This window comes from Carassius auratus, chromosome 21, assembly GCF_003368295.1.
Source record: "Carassius auratus strain Wakin chromosome 21, ASM336829v1, whole genome shotgun sequence".
NCBI classification, from domain to species: domain Eukaryota; kingdom Metazoa; phylum Chordata; class Actinopteri; order Cypriniformes; family Cyprinidae; genus Carassius; species Carassius auratus.
The window spans coordinates 22247649-22262569 of record NC_039263.1 but is presented as its reverse complement, the minus strand read 5'-3'; the positions used below and the strand labels follow the sequence as shown (position 1 = coordinate 22262569).

Sequence of the window (14921 nt, the reverse complement as noted above, 5' to 3'; positions counted from 1 at the left end):
TTTGTTTCTCAAAGGAAAGCCCATGTCCCTCCTCACTCCCTACTGATGGAAAGCACTTTTTCCTTTCCAAGACTGTGTCAAGGTAAATGAGCTTGTGTGCACATGCATGTCTATAATTATCCAGCTTAGATCAACATGAAGTGCATGCTGGCTCAGGCATGTGCTTAGTGCTGGTCAAGCTGTTGAAACTATGCTAATTTTAGTCTTAATTTAGGTAAATTCACTGTAATGCATTGGCAGACCAATCGGTTAGCATTATAATGCTTTGTGTTTTTGTAATCATATCTAACAGCTCTCTCTTTCACTTTCTCCTAGTCAGGATTTAAACCCCTTTAAGAATATGGTGCCTCAGATAAGAGTCGATTTGGACCCCGAGAACAACAAATTCTTCTGGAAAACTCCAGCCTCCGAAACGTCTCTTTAAACACTCCTGAAACACTTTCACAAATACACTTTTAGGTCCAGAGGATTTTTGGTCAGTCAGCAAAAGAAAAAACTTTGCTAGAATGTTTCTTTTTAAAGTCCAACAAAAAAAAAAAGACGAATGTTATTTCTACACTACAACCAATAGCTCCACAAACAAACTCTTTACCAAAGAATTTTTTAAAACTTGCTTTAATATTTTCGCTCCTTTTGTATGTCCTTCTGACGTTTTGGTAGCATTACTGTTGGAAAGTTGAAAAAAAGTATTTTTAGGTTCTGGGTCCAGACTGATTTTCTTCTTTTTTTTTTCAACAATTTTTAAACTTTTATAACGTTATTATTTTTTTAAACAAGAAGCATGCCAGAATCATGTTATGATCAGTCTTAATAACGTAGAAAATATTGAAATAAGAAATTTGAGGTTTGAGTTTTCTTTTAAATTACTGCACTTCATTCAAATGAGCATATTAGATCAAATTTTCAAAAAAATATAAATGAACAAATTCACTTTTCTATGGAAGTCACAGAATACGAAAATAAAAAATGGTAATTGTTAATTATTTCTCAATTCTTTTCTTTTTTTCATAGATCACAATTCCGAATGTTATTCTTAGAATTCTGAGTTTTTATCTGACAATTCTGAGAATTTTTTTTTTTAAATTGCAGAATTGCAAGAACAAATTAGAATTGTGAGATAAAAGGCCACAATTACCAGTTGTGTAAACAGGCTTAAATAGTTTTTATGATGCTTTTATTATGTTTTATTTTCCCTCCGAAAACTCAAACCTTTAGTCTTTTAGAAGTGTATTTAAGCGTATATTATTACTAAACCACAATGGTGGCTGTAACTATTCATCCCAATAAGGGAAACTGCAGTTTTAAAGAATTTTTTTTCTCCTGTTCTTCTAAAGACACTTAAAGTGGGAAACACTCATGAAGACAATGAATATGATGTTCTAGTTCTACCTCTTATAATGGACTGTAGGTGCCAGGCACTCTGTGTTTGAGTGAAGCATTTCTCTATGCAGCATGGAGCGGATGTCGACGGCAATCTTAAAGTCACGTGACTGGAAGAGCGGGAACTGTGTTTGACGCCTCTTGACTAAAATCACACCTTTTGTGAACTCCAGATCTGTTCCTTTGATCATAAATGACAATCCATAACAGGGCGGATACTTTCAATGTGATTGCGTTCAATGTATTTACTATGAAGCAGATGATTTGTGGTGATTTTATTATCTGGATATTTTTATTGTACTTTTATTGTTTTCAAAAAAAGAAGCAATGCTGTTGATAGCGACGTCTTTTATACTGAGATGAAACGTTGAGGGGTGTAATGACTCAATAAATGAGATTTAATGTGGAACAGCTGCACCGAGTGACAGCAATATGCAATGTATGTGGGAACTTAAATACTGCCATTAAGACAGATCACTTTCTCTTATGATCAGCACAAGGATATTTCAGTCGGCAGATCTGATGTAGAATATTTTTTAAACATCACAACATATATATCTATCTATATATAAACTCCAAATCAGTGTTTGTACATAGATCTTTTTATCATCATCATCTCTGATCAATAATGTCTTCCATTCTTTTGATAGAATTGCATTGCCTGTGCATTTTCAAGGACTGAACTGTTTTAGCCAGATGCATATAGTGTGAAATAAATCATTTCTTTAGATGCAGTTTTTTTTAAACCTAAAATTGAGATGCATTTACTGTCCTTAATTCTCTTGTGGAAGCTGTCTTACTCTCTGATTATGACGCTACAGGCAATAATGAGATTAACAGTTGATCGCTGTTCTGTAAAAGGGAATCACTCTGTAGCACTGTGAGGCGATGGGCAAATTAAAGCAATTATTAAACCACTTTCTGGTCGTGTGATGCATTCAGATGAGCTTTTATGTGTTGGATGTATATTTCACTACATAAATGTATTTTAAAACACTTATCCCCAACTACTTAACTAAAGGTAAAAATAAACCTTTCCGATTCTCTCTCTGAGGTCAAAAAGTGCTGCAGGCCAAAGCCAAACGGCTCTACATAACAAAACCTGAAATGGGAATCTGGGTCTAATCTGGAATAAAGCCCAGAGGCACTGTGTTCTAGTCCTTGTAATCTCTCATCTTCAAGTCATTCCTCAGAACTGGAATGATGTCCTTCTGAATACATAACACTGCTTTCTCATTTCATGCACTTTTCTGACCAAATCTTGACATCTATCCTCTTCGTAATCGTTTTACGCACATGTTGCACCGAGATAAACCGTGTTTACATGTGTCGGCAGAATGAGTGGTCATTATCTAAATTGCTCACCGCACAAGCATCTCCCAAGAAGATAACCAGAGCTGAAACTGGCATATTTTCCATTTCAGTAATTCAGAATCTCATCACGGGAATGGTTTTAGCGCGTAAGGAAGCTAAAAGGCCTTAATGTCATCACATGCTTAGACAACTTTAATACGGAGTGGTTAGTAGTTACTTTGATCATCTCCTGATGTGTGGCCTTTCTCACGGATTTCACCGTCTATGTCGTGTGCTGGGATGTAAGCAGACGCACGTCTGCTCTGTTAACCCAAGGGTCACTGTATAGCAAAGAGTAAGACCTCTGAGATCGAGCCTCCAAATGAGCTTTTATATGTTGGATCAGTCATAGATTCTTCATTCCACATAATTGATGTAAAGACACTCTATTTTGTATTATTTAAAGGACAAAAACCTACAGATGCTTAGAGAAAATGCCTAATAGTGATTCCAACCCTAAACAAGGGCAGGTTTTTATGGCCTTATATTTATATGTATACATTTATTTTATTTACCAGTATTGACAACTATGCCACAAGACCGATGTTTATAAGTCCATTAAAAGTGAGAAATAATATTTCATTAGCTTTATAATTCACTTTTATTAGGTTCCTAATACCATTAAGACTTCACAAAACAGTAAAGTAGCTCTTTACCATAATTCAGCTCTCTAAAAAATATAGGCCATCAATCATCAGTAAGTCATGCAAAATATTTATTTCCATTTGCTATTAAAAATTAATGTAACAAATTTCAACTTTATTTTTGAAGTTATATGACATTTAACACGATATTTTTGTCAGTTTACTATATTTGAAGATTAAAAGAATGGTCAATTTGATCATATGTAAGCTATTTGAACGCTGTAAGAACAGTTTTGCAGCTCTAAATACAATTAGCAATGAAGTAGATTAACCCAGCCTAATTAAAATGTCATTTAAATGTTCTAAATTAATTTCACAAACAGTTAAAAATATTTTAAAGAGCATTAGAATTTTAGTAGGGCCTATTTATGTGATGAATACGACGGTCAATCGTGATGTGGGTCTTCAGGCATCAGAGGAGCATCCTCTGTCTTTTTGTGACATCTTCTGGCCATTTAGCAGAATTACAGGAAAGATTCTCAATCCTGCTTCAAATCATATTTTTTTTTTCAGTTCTCTCTCCAGAAGCAAAGCAGAGAACCCTGAGAGCCTTCATTTTACACTTTGCTTCCTGATTGTCAATATTATTATACATAAAAGTTAATTAAATTGAATCGTGTCATAAGACATTTGCTAAAATTAAATGTAAATGTTTTTTTAATGCAATGAAACATTCAATTAGTTAAATTTAAAATTAAAAATAAATAAATAAATAAATGTATGCATTTAGCAGACGCTTTTATCCTAAACGACTTACAGTGCATTCAGGCTAAATTTTTTTACCTAACATAAAATACATTTCCTTCCAGTCTGAATGTTTTAATATGTTGTGATAATTTCCTACATTATTATTGCTAAGGATAAATTAAATTACATTAAAAATAAACACAAAACTATAAAGCTCAATCAAACTTGATAGCTGAGTTGATTTATAAGTGACGCTTTTCTATCCAGCTCAGTCCAGTAGGTGGCGGTGTTGCGTCATTATAACTAAGAGCGCGCATGCGCAGTACGAGCTGTGCGCTGGCTCTTGCAGACAGCTGACACGCGAGAAGCATTTAGCAGCACTGCATGCATGGCAACCCAGAGAAATGCCGTTTTTTAACATGCACCTGTGCAGCGCGCCGTGTTTCTCTGAGGCCATTAACCCGCAGCCTGGTTGAAATAGTGCTCTGAATCGACAGCGAACTGGAAATGTCACGGAGACTCAACTAACCGCTCTGCAGCTTCTTGACTTTTTAAACCTCCTTGAATTCCTCGAATCACAAATCATAGTTGAATTCTCTTTTTAATCGAATGCGCCAAATTGTTGTCACTCGCGCTGGCGATAGTAAACAGTACTGAAATATTTACGGGGAGAAGGAAGGAGGCGTGACAGGAAACCTCCCCAAATTAGGAGCTGCTTCCTGCTGTCTCTGGGTTCACCATGCTGCGCTTGATCCGCGTGCTGGAGCGTGTACGCGCGTGTAGCGAGGTTCCCGCGCGCAACCGACTCTGGACCAAAGTCACCGAGCTGTCAGTGAGACTCTCCAGCACCAAAGCTGCTCCGCGGCTCCGAAGAATGGACTACCAGGTAACGCGGACTTCGTCCTTATGTCAATGTGTGTACTGGATGTATGGAAATTATTACCAATAATTGTTGAGTTTGTGCGTTTTTGTTTGCACTTTTTTGGGGGCTCGGCTAAAATAGCGCGGTAAATCCAGCGCACGCGGCTGATTCAGAACATCAGCCGTTAGTTTAAAATCAAAGGGCGGCAAATTTTTCCGCGTAATGAGCTCATGGCTAGAGTGAGTTCCATTGAAGTTAATACATATTCTTACGGCAAGCCGTATAGACATTTATTTACATTTACATTTGGTCTTTTAGCAGACGCTTTTATCCAAAGCGATTTACAAATGCGGACAATAGAAACAGTCAATAGAGCAATGATATATAAGTGCTACAACAAGTCTTAGTTAGCATAAACGCAGTACACGTAGCAAATGTTTTAAGTAATAAAATAAATAAAAAGAAAACCGATAGAATAGAAAAAGAATAAAGCAAGCTAGAGTTTCCAGAGGTCTTTTTATAATTGTATAATCAATTAAACTAACGTAGATAGAATACAAAAATATTTAAAAGGTTGTTAGTTATCTATAATAAACCTAGTAACAAAATTGTATTAGTATTTTTGCAATGCAACTTATTTCTTTGTTTCTAGTCACTGGTAACTACAAGCAACTGTTAACAAAACTTAAGTTGTTACAAATAAATTAATAGAAAATTGTCACTGTTTGGATAGCAAAGAAATTAGTACTAGGATTTAATTAATTAGCCTTGCAGTTATTTCTCAATTGGATTATTTACTAATGTTCTACAAGAATTAACACAAAAATAGAGACTAGTAATAGCAATGGCTGTCAAAACGGCTTGCCATATATTCTGCTTACTTTCATAAAGCCATGTGCTCAGGCAGCCATAACTGAGGATTAACTTATGTGTGTGTAGAAAACGTCCAGTTATGGTCGTTATTGAGACTCTGGTATCTCTTATGTTTGTTTATCAGAGAATTAGGTGAAGATTGATACAGTAGATGTAAAATCTGACGTGTAAAATTATTAGTCAATGTCACAAAAAGATTTATTGGTAGAATTGTTAACATTTGGAATATTGACAAAATGCTGAATTTATTCCTTTATGGTTAAAACTGTAGGACATTATTTTGATTATTATATTTGAAATATAGGACATGAAGAGAAATCAAAAAGACAGTAAAATAACAATTACTGAATGCTTTGCTTATATATATATTATGTAATATGTACATGGTATAGTAGTAGAATAGTATGCTTTTTTTAAGAACATGAAAGTTTTGTAATTAGTGCTGTCAAAGATTAAGCAAATCCAAAATAAGTGTTAGTTTAAATAATATATGTACCCGTACTGTCTACATTTATTATGTTTTAAAAATATACATGCATGTATATATTTAAGAAAATATTTTGTTTATATATTAAATATATGTATACATAACAATTTATATGAATATAAATATAAACATGTAAATGCATGTAAATATTTTCAAAATATATCCTGAACATGTATTTATTTATAAGTACCAGATAAATATACACAGTACACCCACATATTATGTAAACAAAAGCTTTTATTGTGGATGTGATTAATTGTTTTTCAGCACTAATTGTAATATTCACGTTTATTAAACTACTTGCATATGTCACTAGTCAAGGATGTTTTATTTTGTTAATATATGCGACCAACCAACCAAAACATTCAGTAATAAAAACATTAGGGTTTCATTTGACAGTCGTAATTTGATTGTACTTTATAAACCAGATGTCCTGGCTAAACATTGACTTACTGTTATGAAAGAGTTCAGAAGTTCAGTTTTTGTTAGTAAAGCTAGAGTAAAGCCTCATTCTGTAGAGGCTAAAGCTTCACATGGACATCTGGCTATCCTCTGAATATTAGCTCAAAATTACACTTGTATAACAAGTTGTAAATCTGGATTGGATGTAAACATGAGAGTTTTGTGAGCTCCAGAGCTGTTGTCTGAGATGGCATGAAATCTTTGAGATCCTGTAGCATTATGAATGTGTTTCAGGATGCGGTTTGCACCCTCAACACCCTCCAGACGAACGCCAGCGCGCTGGAGCAGGTGAAGAGAGAGAGAGGTCATCCTCAGCTCCAGCTGCAGGCCATGAGAGGCTTCCTCCAGCGGGCAGGACTTAAGGTATCAGCTTCACAGCACTAAAACACTCCTGATTGGAGTGAATGGTATCGCCCACATCCTTATATGACTGTAGGAGTGCTTTTATATCACACTAACTCCATTAATGATATTTGTGCATCATTAATCCTTGACTGATTAAGAGATTTAATTGACAGCTTAGTGAGCGAATAATATACAATTTCTGTGAATTAGGACAACATTGTGTAAAAACTATTTAAATATCAGCATTAAATGCATCAATAAATGCCAGTGTGCATGCATGCATACATCAAATCTCTGTAAGCATATGCTTTAGCCTTTGTGCATTTTTGTGTATAATGTGTCACTGACTAATTTGAGAAAATTAAATACATTAAAAATTAAATATAATTCTTTCTTTTTTTTTCATTTTTGTTAAATTATATATTTTTATTTGCACCTTAGACACAAAGCAACTGATGAGATTCATAAAGTTTTTTCCTTATTTTGACTTGAAACATGTTCCAGTTTTTATTTTAATTACAAAATTAATTGTAAATAATATTTTCTAGATTTATTATGATTTAGCCTGTGTATTTTTGGAGCTTAAATAACAAAGTGGGAATGCCTACATCCAGATCCAGTGAATTGAATGATTTACAAATGAAGGGTACTTAATTTTATAAAAACATTTTTTTTTTTACAGATTTTTAATAAATTGAGTAAGATGGCACATAAAAAAAACTGTACATTATTTATTTAAACCTTAAGCCTCATAAAAAGACTCATTAATATAAATGACACATTATTTAAACCGTATAATGCTTATAATTGTAAAACTATTATAAGATACATTTAAAGCCATTATAGTCAATATCTGCTTAACTGTGACCGCTCATTGGAAGCCAAAAACAACTAAACTCTGCTTCATATCATGAAAACAAATTCTTGCACATCTTTACTTGTTAAAACATCTTCACATCCATATTTTAATTGTAATATGTTTTCTAAATAACCATTCACAATGCTCTGATGTGTCCTGTTTGTCCTCAGGTAGATGAACTTGATCGTCTAAATATTATTCATGTAACTGGAACGAAAGGAAAGGTAAACCTGTTCACCTTTCAGTAAAAATTTCCATCAAGTTATAAAGTTCAATAAAATGATGAAAGTATATATGTTTTTTTAGGGTTCAACATGTGCCTTTACAGAACAGATTTTGAGAAACTATGGCTTCCGGACTGGATTCTACAGGTATTATAACCAGTCATAATACTTCAGTGTTTGGAGATAAACGTGTTTATAGTCATTCTTTAGTGATTGTGGGTGCAGCAGGGTTTTTAAATCTGTGTAAGTGTTGCGTAACTCCTTTGTTTATTCATGCATGCACATGTATGAACTTTGCTTGATCTGTCCACTCAAATAAACAAGTTCTTTGAGGAGAAAGTAAAGCTATGTGCCGTGTCAGTATTACCGTGTGAATGACGTAATCAGTCTGTCCTAGGTTTTGTTGAACTTGAGCTCAAACTTAATGATTTACAGTACATAATCATCAACTGTTGTTCACAGTGAAACCTTTAGGGCTTAAACAAACACTGTAGTAAAGCCGTTACATTGACTGTGTTCTCTTTATTGTGGAGCTTGATTTTTGTGATGTTTATTTTCTGAATTCTCTCTTTAGTTCACCTCATTTGGTGCAAGTGAGAGAGCGAATCAGAATCAACGGGCAGCCAATAGGAAAAGAGCTTTTCACCAAATACTTCTGGCAGGTGTATTGTCGACTGGAGGAGACAAAGGTGAGACGGACTGTGTTTTTAAGACGGTATGCAATGTAGGCACTCTCTAACATTCACCAATTAAACTTCTTCCTAAGTTGTTTATATCCCAGACAGTTTTTGAAAACGAATGGTAAAAAACAGCTCAGTCATTAATTATGATTATGACAAAATCCTAAACATGTACCATATGATGATAGTATGAAATGTGTTAATACATGCAAATAAGAATATATTCATATCACAGCCACTATTGTGATCTGCTAACCTCCACATATCAATAATTGCATGTAAAGTTTTATTAATGATTGTGATGCAAAAAAAAAGAAAGAAAAAGAAGTGGTAGCATTTGTGAAGAAGTGGTAGCTTTAAACAATGATCTGGTTCTTGAGTTTTAATGCTTTAGTTCCTATGAACGCAGTGCATGTTTCCTGCTGGCTGCTCTGTTACATTCGCATCTGTTCCATGTTAACTGTGTTAAGTGTAAATGCGAGGCGTCTGGTCATGTAATTGCATAATCACGACAGCGTGTCAATCATGTGAGGAAAGAACTGAGCCTAAAATGTCTCTTTGAAAATCTGCATTCATTTATCCTTTAAATGGCAATGTACAAAGTGATTTTTAAAGGCTTTCTTTGCCATAACATTTGTGTTTAACTTTTCAGGATGCACATTGTGGCAGCATGCCTGCTTATTTCCGCTTTCTCACCATCTTGGCCTTTCACATCTTTCTACAGGAGAAGGTGAGCAACATTACTGAACTGTTTTATCTCTAATCATTTTATAACTAAAGTTGAGCCTGATCAACATATTTAATCGTGTTCGACTGCTGGCTTTTTATTACTCCGTTATCATCTTATCAGTGGTGTCAAAGTTGAATTATTTTGTCTCCGGGATCCTTGTCCTTTATTATAAATGCTTAAGGTTATTGTTCTTCACCTGAATTCTGTGTGCATCTCTGTCTCTGTGCAGGTTGATTTGGCTGTCTTTGAGGTTGGGATCGGTGGAGCGTATGACTGCACTAATATCATCAGGTATCACAGCGCACTTCAGCTTTGTCTCTCTCTCTTCTGCTTCAGTGTAGCATGTCTTCGGCATTCTTCATGAATTTCATTGATCCTACCCTCAGTCCTAATCAGTAATTGATCCTAATCAATAATGATCCTGACTGACAATAGAAACTGTGAAAATAAAGAAATCCTCTCTCTGCATTTTATGTGATCTTATGCTCAAGAACACCTAATAATGACAGCTTCTCTTTATTCAAAAACACCTTTGCTTTAGTTGCACACAGAATCTTTCTAAAACGTTAAAGGCATGACAATTTGCTGAACAGTGAGTCACCGTCCGAGACGTAGAAGGGTTTGTTTCTTTATAAGAACAGATTTAAATAAATTGAGCATTACATCACTTGCTCACCAGTGCAGTGAATGGGTGCCGTCAGAATGAGAGTCCAAACAGCTGATAAAAACATCACAATAATCCACACGACTCCAGTCCATCAGATAACATCTTGAATTGAAAAGCTGTGTTTGTAAGAAACAAATACATGCAAGCCTAATGCAAACCTGAAATACAGACCCAGTTCACACAAGTTGAATCATTTATGTAAGATCTTTCACATGTGTTTTTCCATTAGTGTGGTGATAATTTGTAATCATTAAAGGACTACAAAATGAATCCTACAAAACCTGTATTAATAACTGAAAGGTTGTGGAGGGTTGAAATTACACTATTAAGGTAATGATGTGTATAATATTTAAGATTTTTCAAGATCACAACTATCCTGTTGGATTTTTTGTTGTTGTAACTTGATATTTTGTGATTGCGCTTGGTGCTGCTTATGGGACAGAAATGATACGCTTCATTATAAAAGTGATTGAGGTTTAATTTATTCAAATGTTTTTCCTAGGCGTCCCTGGGTGTGTGGCGTCTCCTCTTTAGGCATAGATCACACCAGCATACTGGGGGATACCATTGAGAAAATTGCCTGGCAGAAAGGAGGGATTTTTAAGGTGATTATTTGTGGCTCTTGTGTGAAAAAGAATCGAAAACTTTGCACGTACAGAGGATTTTAAGTGAATGTGTTTATTGCAGCCAGGAGTTCCTGCATTCACGGTCAAACAGCCTGATGGGCCGATGAAGGTGCTTCAAGAGAGAGCAGAAGAAATCGGGGTGAGAAATACAAACCTGCACTGAAGTCACAATTCAGATTGCAGACAATATTCTCACATTGTTCTCTGTTTCTCTCTCAGTGTTCGTTATCAGTGTGTCCTGATCTGGAGGAGTATCAGAGCGAGGCTTCGCTCCGGTTGGGTTTAGCCGGTCATCATCAGCGCAGTAATGCTTCTCTGGCTCTACAGCTCTCTCACACCTGGCTGCAGAGACACTTCCTCACAGGTGCGTGTTTCTGACAGTTTGTGTTTTAGTTCACATACCTCTGATTGGGATTTTAATCAGCTGTTTGTTCCTCAGATCCTGTGTCATCATCTGCAGTGGAGTTCAGCGGTGTGAGTCCAGCTCAAGCCTTCCAGCCCAGTCCTGCAATGATAAAAGGTCTGGAAAAACACACCTAGTGAACTGCTTTGATGTGTGCTGCCTACATGGGCAGAAATTAGCAACATTCTGCATTCTGTATTTCATGCAAAATTTCCTTTTCAGATTTTATTAAAATGACCACTTTTGAGACTTGAGCTTGCAGCCTTTTGGTTACTTGTCCTGATGTTTAATCACTAAAATTACTAAATCACAGTCTTGGAAACGTCAAAGTGCATTTAGCAGTTGTAGGTAATATATATGACGTTTTCACAGGTCTTGCGGAGACTGAGTGGCCTGGGCGCAATCAAACACTAAAACACGGTCCTGTGACGTATTTCCTGGATGGAGCTCATACCACACGCAGCATGCAGGCCTGTGTCCGCTGGTTCAGCGAGATCGCACCACAACATGAGAGAAATGCAGGGTGAGAAGGACTTCCTCTTTTACTCAGACAGTGGATCATGGTGTTATTAAAGGAATAGTTCACCCCAAATTTAAATTCTGCCATTAATTATGCACCCTCGTGTCTTTCCAAACCCTTAAGACCTTCGTTCATCTTCAGAACACAAATTAAGATATTTTTGATCAAATCCGAGAGCTCTCTGACCCTCACATACACAGCAAGGGAACTACCACGATCAAGGCACAGAAATATAGCAAGGACATCGGTAAAATAGTCCATTTGACATCAGATTTTTTTTTTTGTCATTATTTTTGTTTTCTTTGTGCACAAAAAGTATTTTCATAGCTTCATAACATTACATTTGAACACTGATGTCACATGTACTATGTTAACGATGTCTTTACTACCTTTCTGGTACGCAAACGTTTCAGTCGTGTTGCTGTCAGTGCAGGGTCAGAGAGCTCTTGGATTTCATTAAAAGTATCTTCATTTGTTTTTAGAAGATGGTACAACATGAAGGTGAGTAATTAATGTCAGAGTTTTTAATTTTTGGGTGAGCTATCCCTTTACCGCAAAGTCATGGGTTCCCTTCCCAGAGAAGCTTTGAACTGATAAAATACATGCATGCAATTAATACTGTGTATGTCCTTTTTAGATAAAAGCATCTGCTTGATGCAACTGTGTAAATGTAAATAAGAACCAAAACGATCTGTTTTCTAAAATATGATTGTAACTTTAAAACTGAGAGGTATAAACGCAAATCTAAAGAGGTTGTAGAAACTTGAGAATACAGACAGACAGTGTTTAATTTGTGTTGGTGTTTAATGCTCTGTGTGTTTGTAGGGGTTCAGTGGTGAGGGTGCTCTTATTCAACGCTACAGGAGAGAGAGACTGTGCTGCTATGCTCAAACTGCTCGTAGTGAGTTATTTCACAGTTTTTAATCATATTAATCTGCACTAAGCCAACCAGACTCATGTTTGTTTGTATTAATAGCATTTTAACGCTTGTTCTTTGTTGTAGCCCTGTCTTTTTGATTTCGCCGTGTTCTGTCCGAACATCACAGAAGCCATAGCGACCTGTAATGCAGGTAAGAGACGCTTCCCGCCGTCATCCTGTGTAAGAGATCCAGACGCAGAAGATGATATGAGATCTAGTCAATCAATAAGAGGTGATGATAGATGTTTTGAGTGGTTCAGGACCAAATCTTTTGGTGATCCCAGTTTTAAGATGTCTTAAGTGTGCTGAACTTGGCAACATTTTATGGATGAATTTAACTTTTAGAATGAAGATCATTGAAGGCTTTTTAGAGTTTTCCTTTATAGATGTATTGGCCAAAATATACTGCAAAATCAGGCTATCCGGAAAAGAATTGCAATGAGAGAGTATATATATAAATTTTTATGTTATGTAATTTTATATAATATATTTTATAAAATAAATGCTTTTTATTTGAATTTAATTTATGAAAAATGTAATTCAAGTTTAATTAAATGATACCGAATTACATGATTATGAATAAAAAAATTGATTCAATATTGAAACATTGATTAAATATTTCAGGAAACTCATTTGAAATGTGCTTTCATATCCAGTATTTCTAAGGGTTTCTTGCTTTTTGGTGAATCGAGCAAAAATTAACGTCAGACTATTAGAAAGATCTCCCTTGAGCTGTTATGTTGAGTTTTTGGAAGATTTCTGATAATTTTACATGAAGATTGTTTCACACAAATCACTTCAAAGATTATATTTTGGTTAGAATGATGCATTACAAGTAGGTTTTTTTGCATTCTGCATCTTAATAACACACTCTGTCCTTCAGACCAACAGAACTTTAATGTTTCTGTGGAGAACATGCTCACACGTTGCCTGGACAACCAGCAGAGCTGGCGCGTTCTGAATGGCCAGGGGGAGAAACCAGAGGCGGAGCTTCTGATCGGAGGCGGTTTGCCATTGGTGGCAGAAAGACAGAGCCACACACTGGTGTTTCCCTGCATCCTCAGCGCTCTGCAGTGGATCAGTCAGGGAAGAGACTCGGTACTGTCAGACCCAAACAAATGTGTGATACCCGTTAAACCTAGCATAAACGCCAAAGCCGCTGCACTACGAGAGGCTGTGAACATACACGTCCTCATCACAGGTAGTTTACACCTGGTGGGAGGGGCTTTAAAACACCTGGACCCTGCTTTAAACTCATAACGTACATATGCATGTGTCTGCAGTGCCAGACATCAAGCCAAACACCCAGTGCCTGAACCCTCTGTCCCAGCACTCAGAGGAGTAGTTCACCCAAAAAAAGTTTATTCACCCTCAGACCGTTTAAGATTTAGAGGAATTTGTTCATTCATCAGAACAGATTTAAAGAAATTCATCACTTGCTCACCAATGGATCATCTGCAGTGAATGGGTGCCGTCAGAATGAGTGTCCAAACAGCTGATGAAAAACATCACAACACAGTTAAGGTTTTTTGACTGAAAAAACTTTTGAAAAGCAGAAAGCAGTATTATGGACCCATGTTTTAAATGAAATCAACGGTTTAAAGCAAAGATGTCTTTATTATGGTGGATTTGTTTCATATAATCATGCATCTTTTTCTTCACAAGATGTTAACTGATGGACTGGAGTGGTGTGGATTATTGTGATGTTTTTATCAGCTGTTTGGACTCTCTTTCTGACGGCACCCATTCACTGCAGAGGATCCATTGCTAAACAAGTGATGTAATGCTAAATAGATTCTCCAAATCTGATTAATAAACAAACTCGGTTACATTTGAGATGGCCTGAGGGCGAGTACATTGTCGGCTAGTTTTAATTTTTGGGTGAAATATTCCTTCAACAGATCACTGTTTTACTGTAAAATTCACAGCAAATCATGGATTAAATCTTTTCTTCTTGAATCCATCCATTTTTCCTCATGAAGAGCATTGGACCAGTTTATGTAAAAAGCACATATATCCATATCTACTTGAGCTGTTTATGTTTACTTTATTGGGATACTTTAATTTGAAGTACTTAAAGTGCATTCAGTTCATTTTCTGTCTAATCTTTTTTTTATTATTTGACACTACAGTTTTGATGTTTTAACCTGATCTTTCCATTCATGAAATAGAAAGTCAGGTTGCTTGTTCATCAGTGTTA

At 35.8% G+C, this 14921-nt stretch overlaps 2 protein-coding genes across 4 annotated transcripts in view; both read left to right on the top strand.

Annotated features, from left to right (window-relative positions):
• The window catches only part of LOC113038953 (electrogenic sodium bicarbonate cotransporter 1), a 42200-nt gene extending 41465 nt beyond the window's left edge, over window positions 1-735 (top strand). Inside the window, exons 27-28 of one of the 3 annotated variants that reach the window (XM_026196769.1) lie at window positions 15-82; window positions 320-735. In XM_026196769.1, coding sequence (XP_026052554.1) covers window positions 15-46 — 32 coding nt within the window. In that variant the 3' untranslated portion in view covers window positions 47-82; window positions 320-735. Of the gene's footprint in view, window positions 1-14; window positions 83-315 lie in introns of all 3 variants that reach the window. The other 2 variants (XM_026196768.1, XM_026196770.1) reach the window with 2 other exon arrangements.
• A 3649-nt stretch (window positions 736-4384) lies between these two features.
• LOC113038952 (folylpolyglutamate synthase, mitochondrial-like) lies at window positions 4385-14921 on the top strand. The gene is made up of 15 exons (XM_026196765.1): window positions 4385-4950; window positions 6983-7111; window positions 8123-8176; window positions 8259-8323; window positions 8751-8865; window positions 9509-9586; window positions 9816-9877; window positions 10756-10858; window positions 10941-11018; window positions 11099-11243; window positions 11319-11399; window positions 11655-11805; window positions 12628-12703; window positions 12806-12872; window positions 13605-14921. The coding sequence occupies exons 1-15, from the start codon at window positions 4804-4806 to the stop codon at window positions 13979-13981; spliced, it is 1728 nt and encodes a 575-aa protein (XP_026052550.1). The 5' UTR covers window positions 4385-4803; the 3' UTR covers window positions 13982-14921.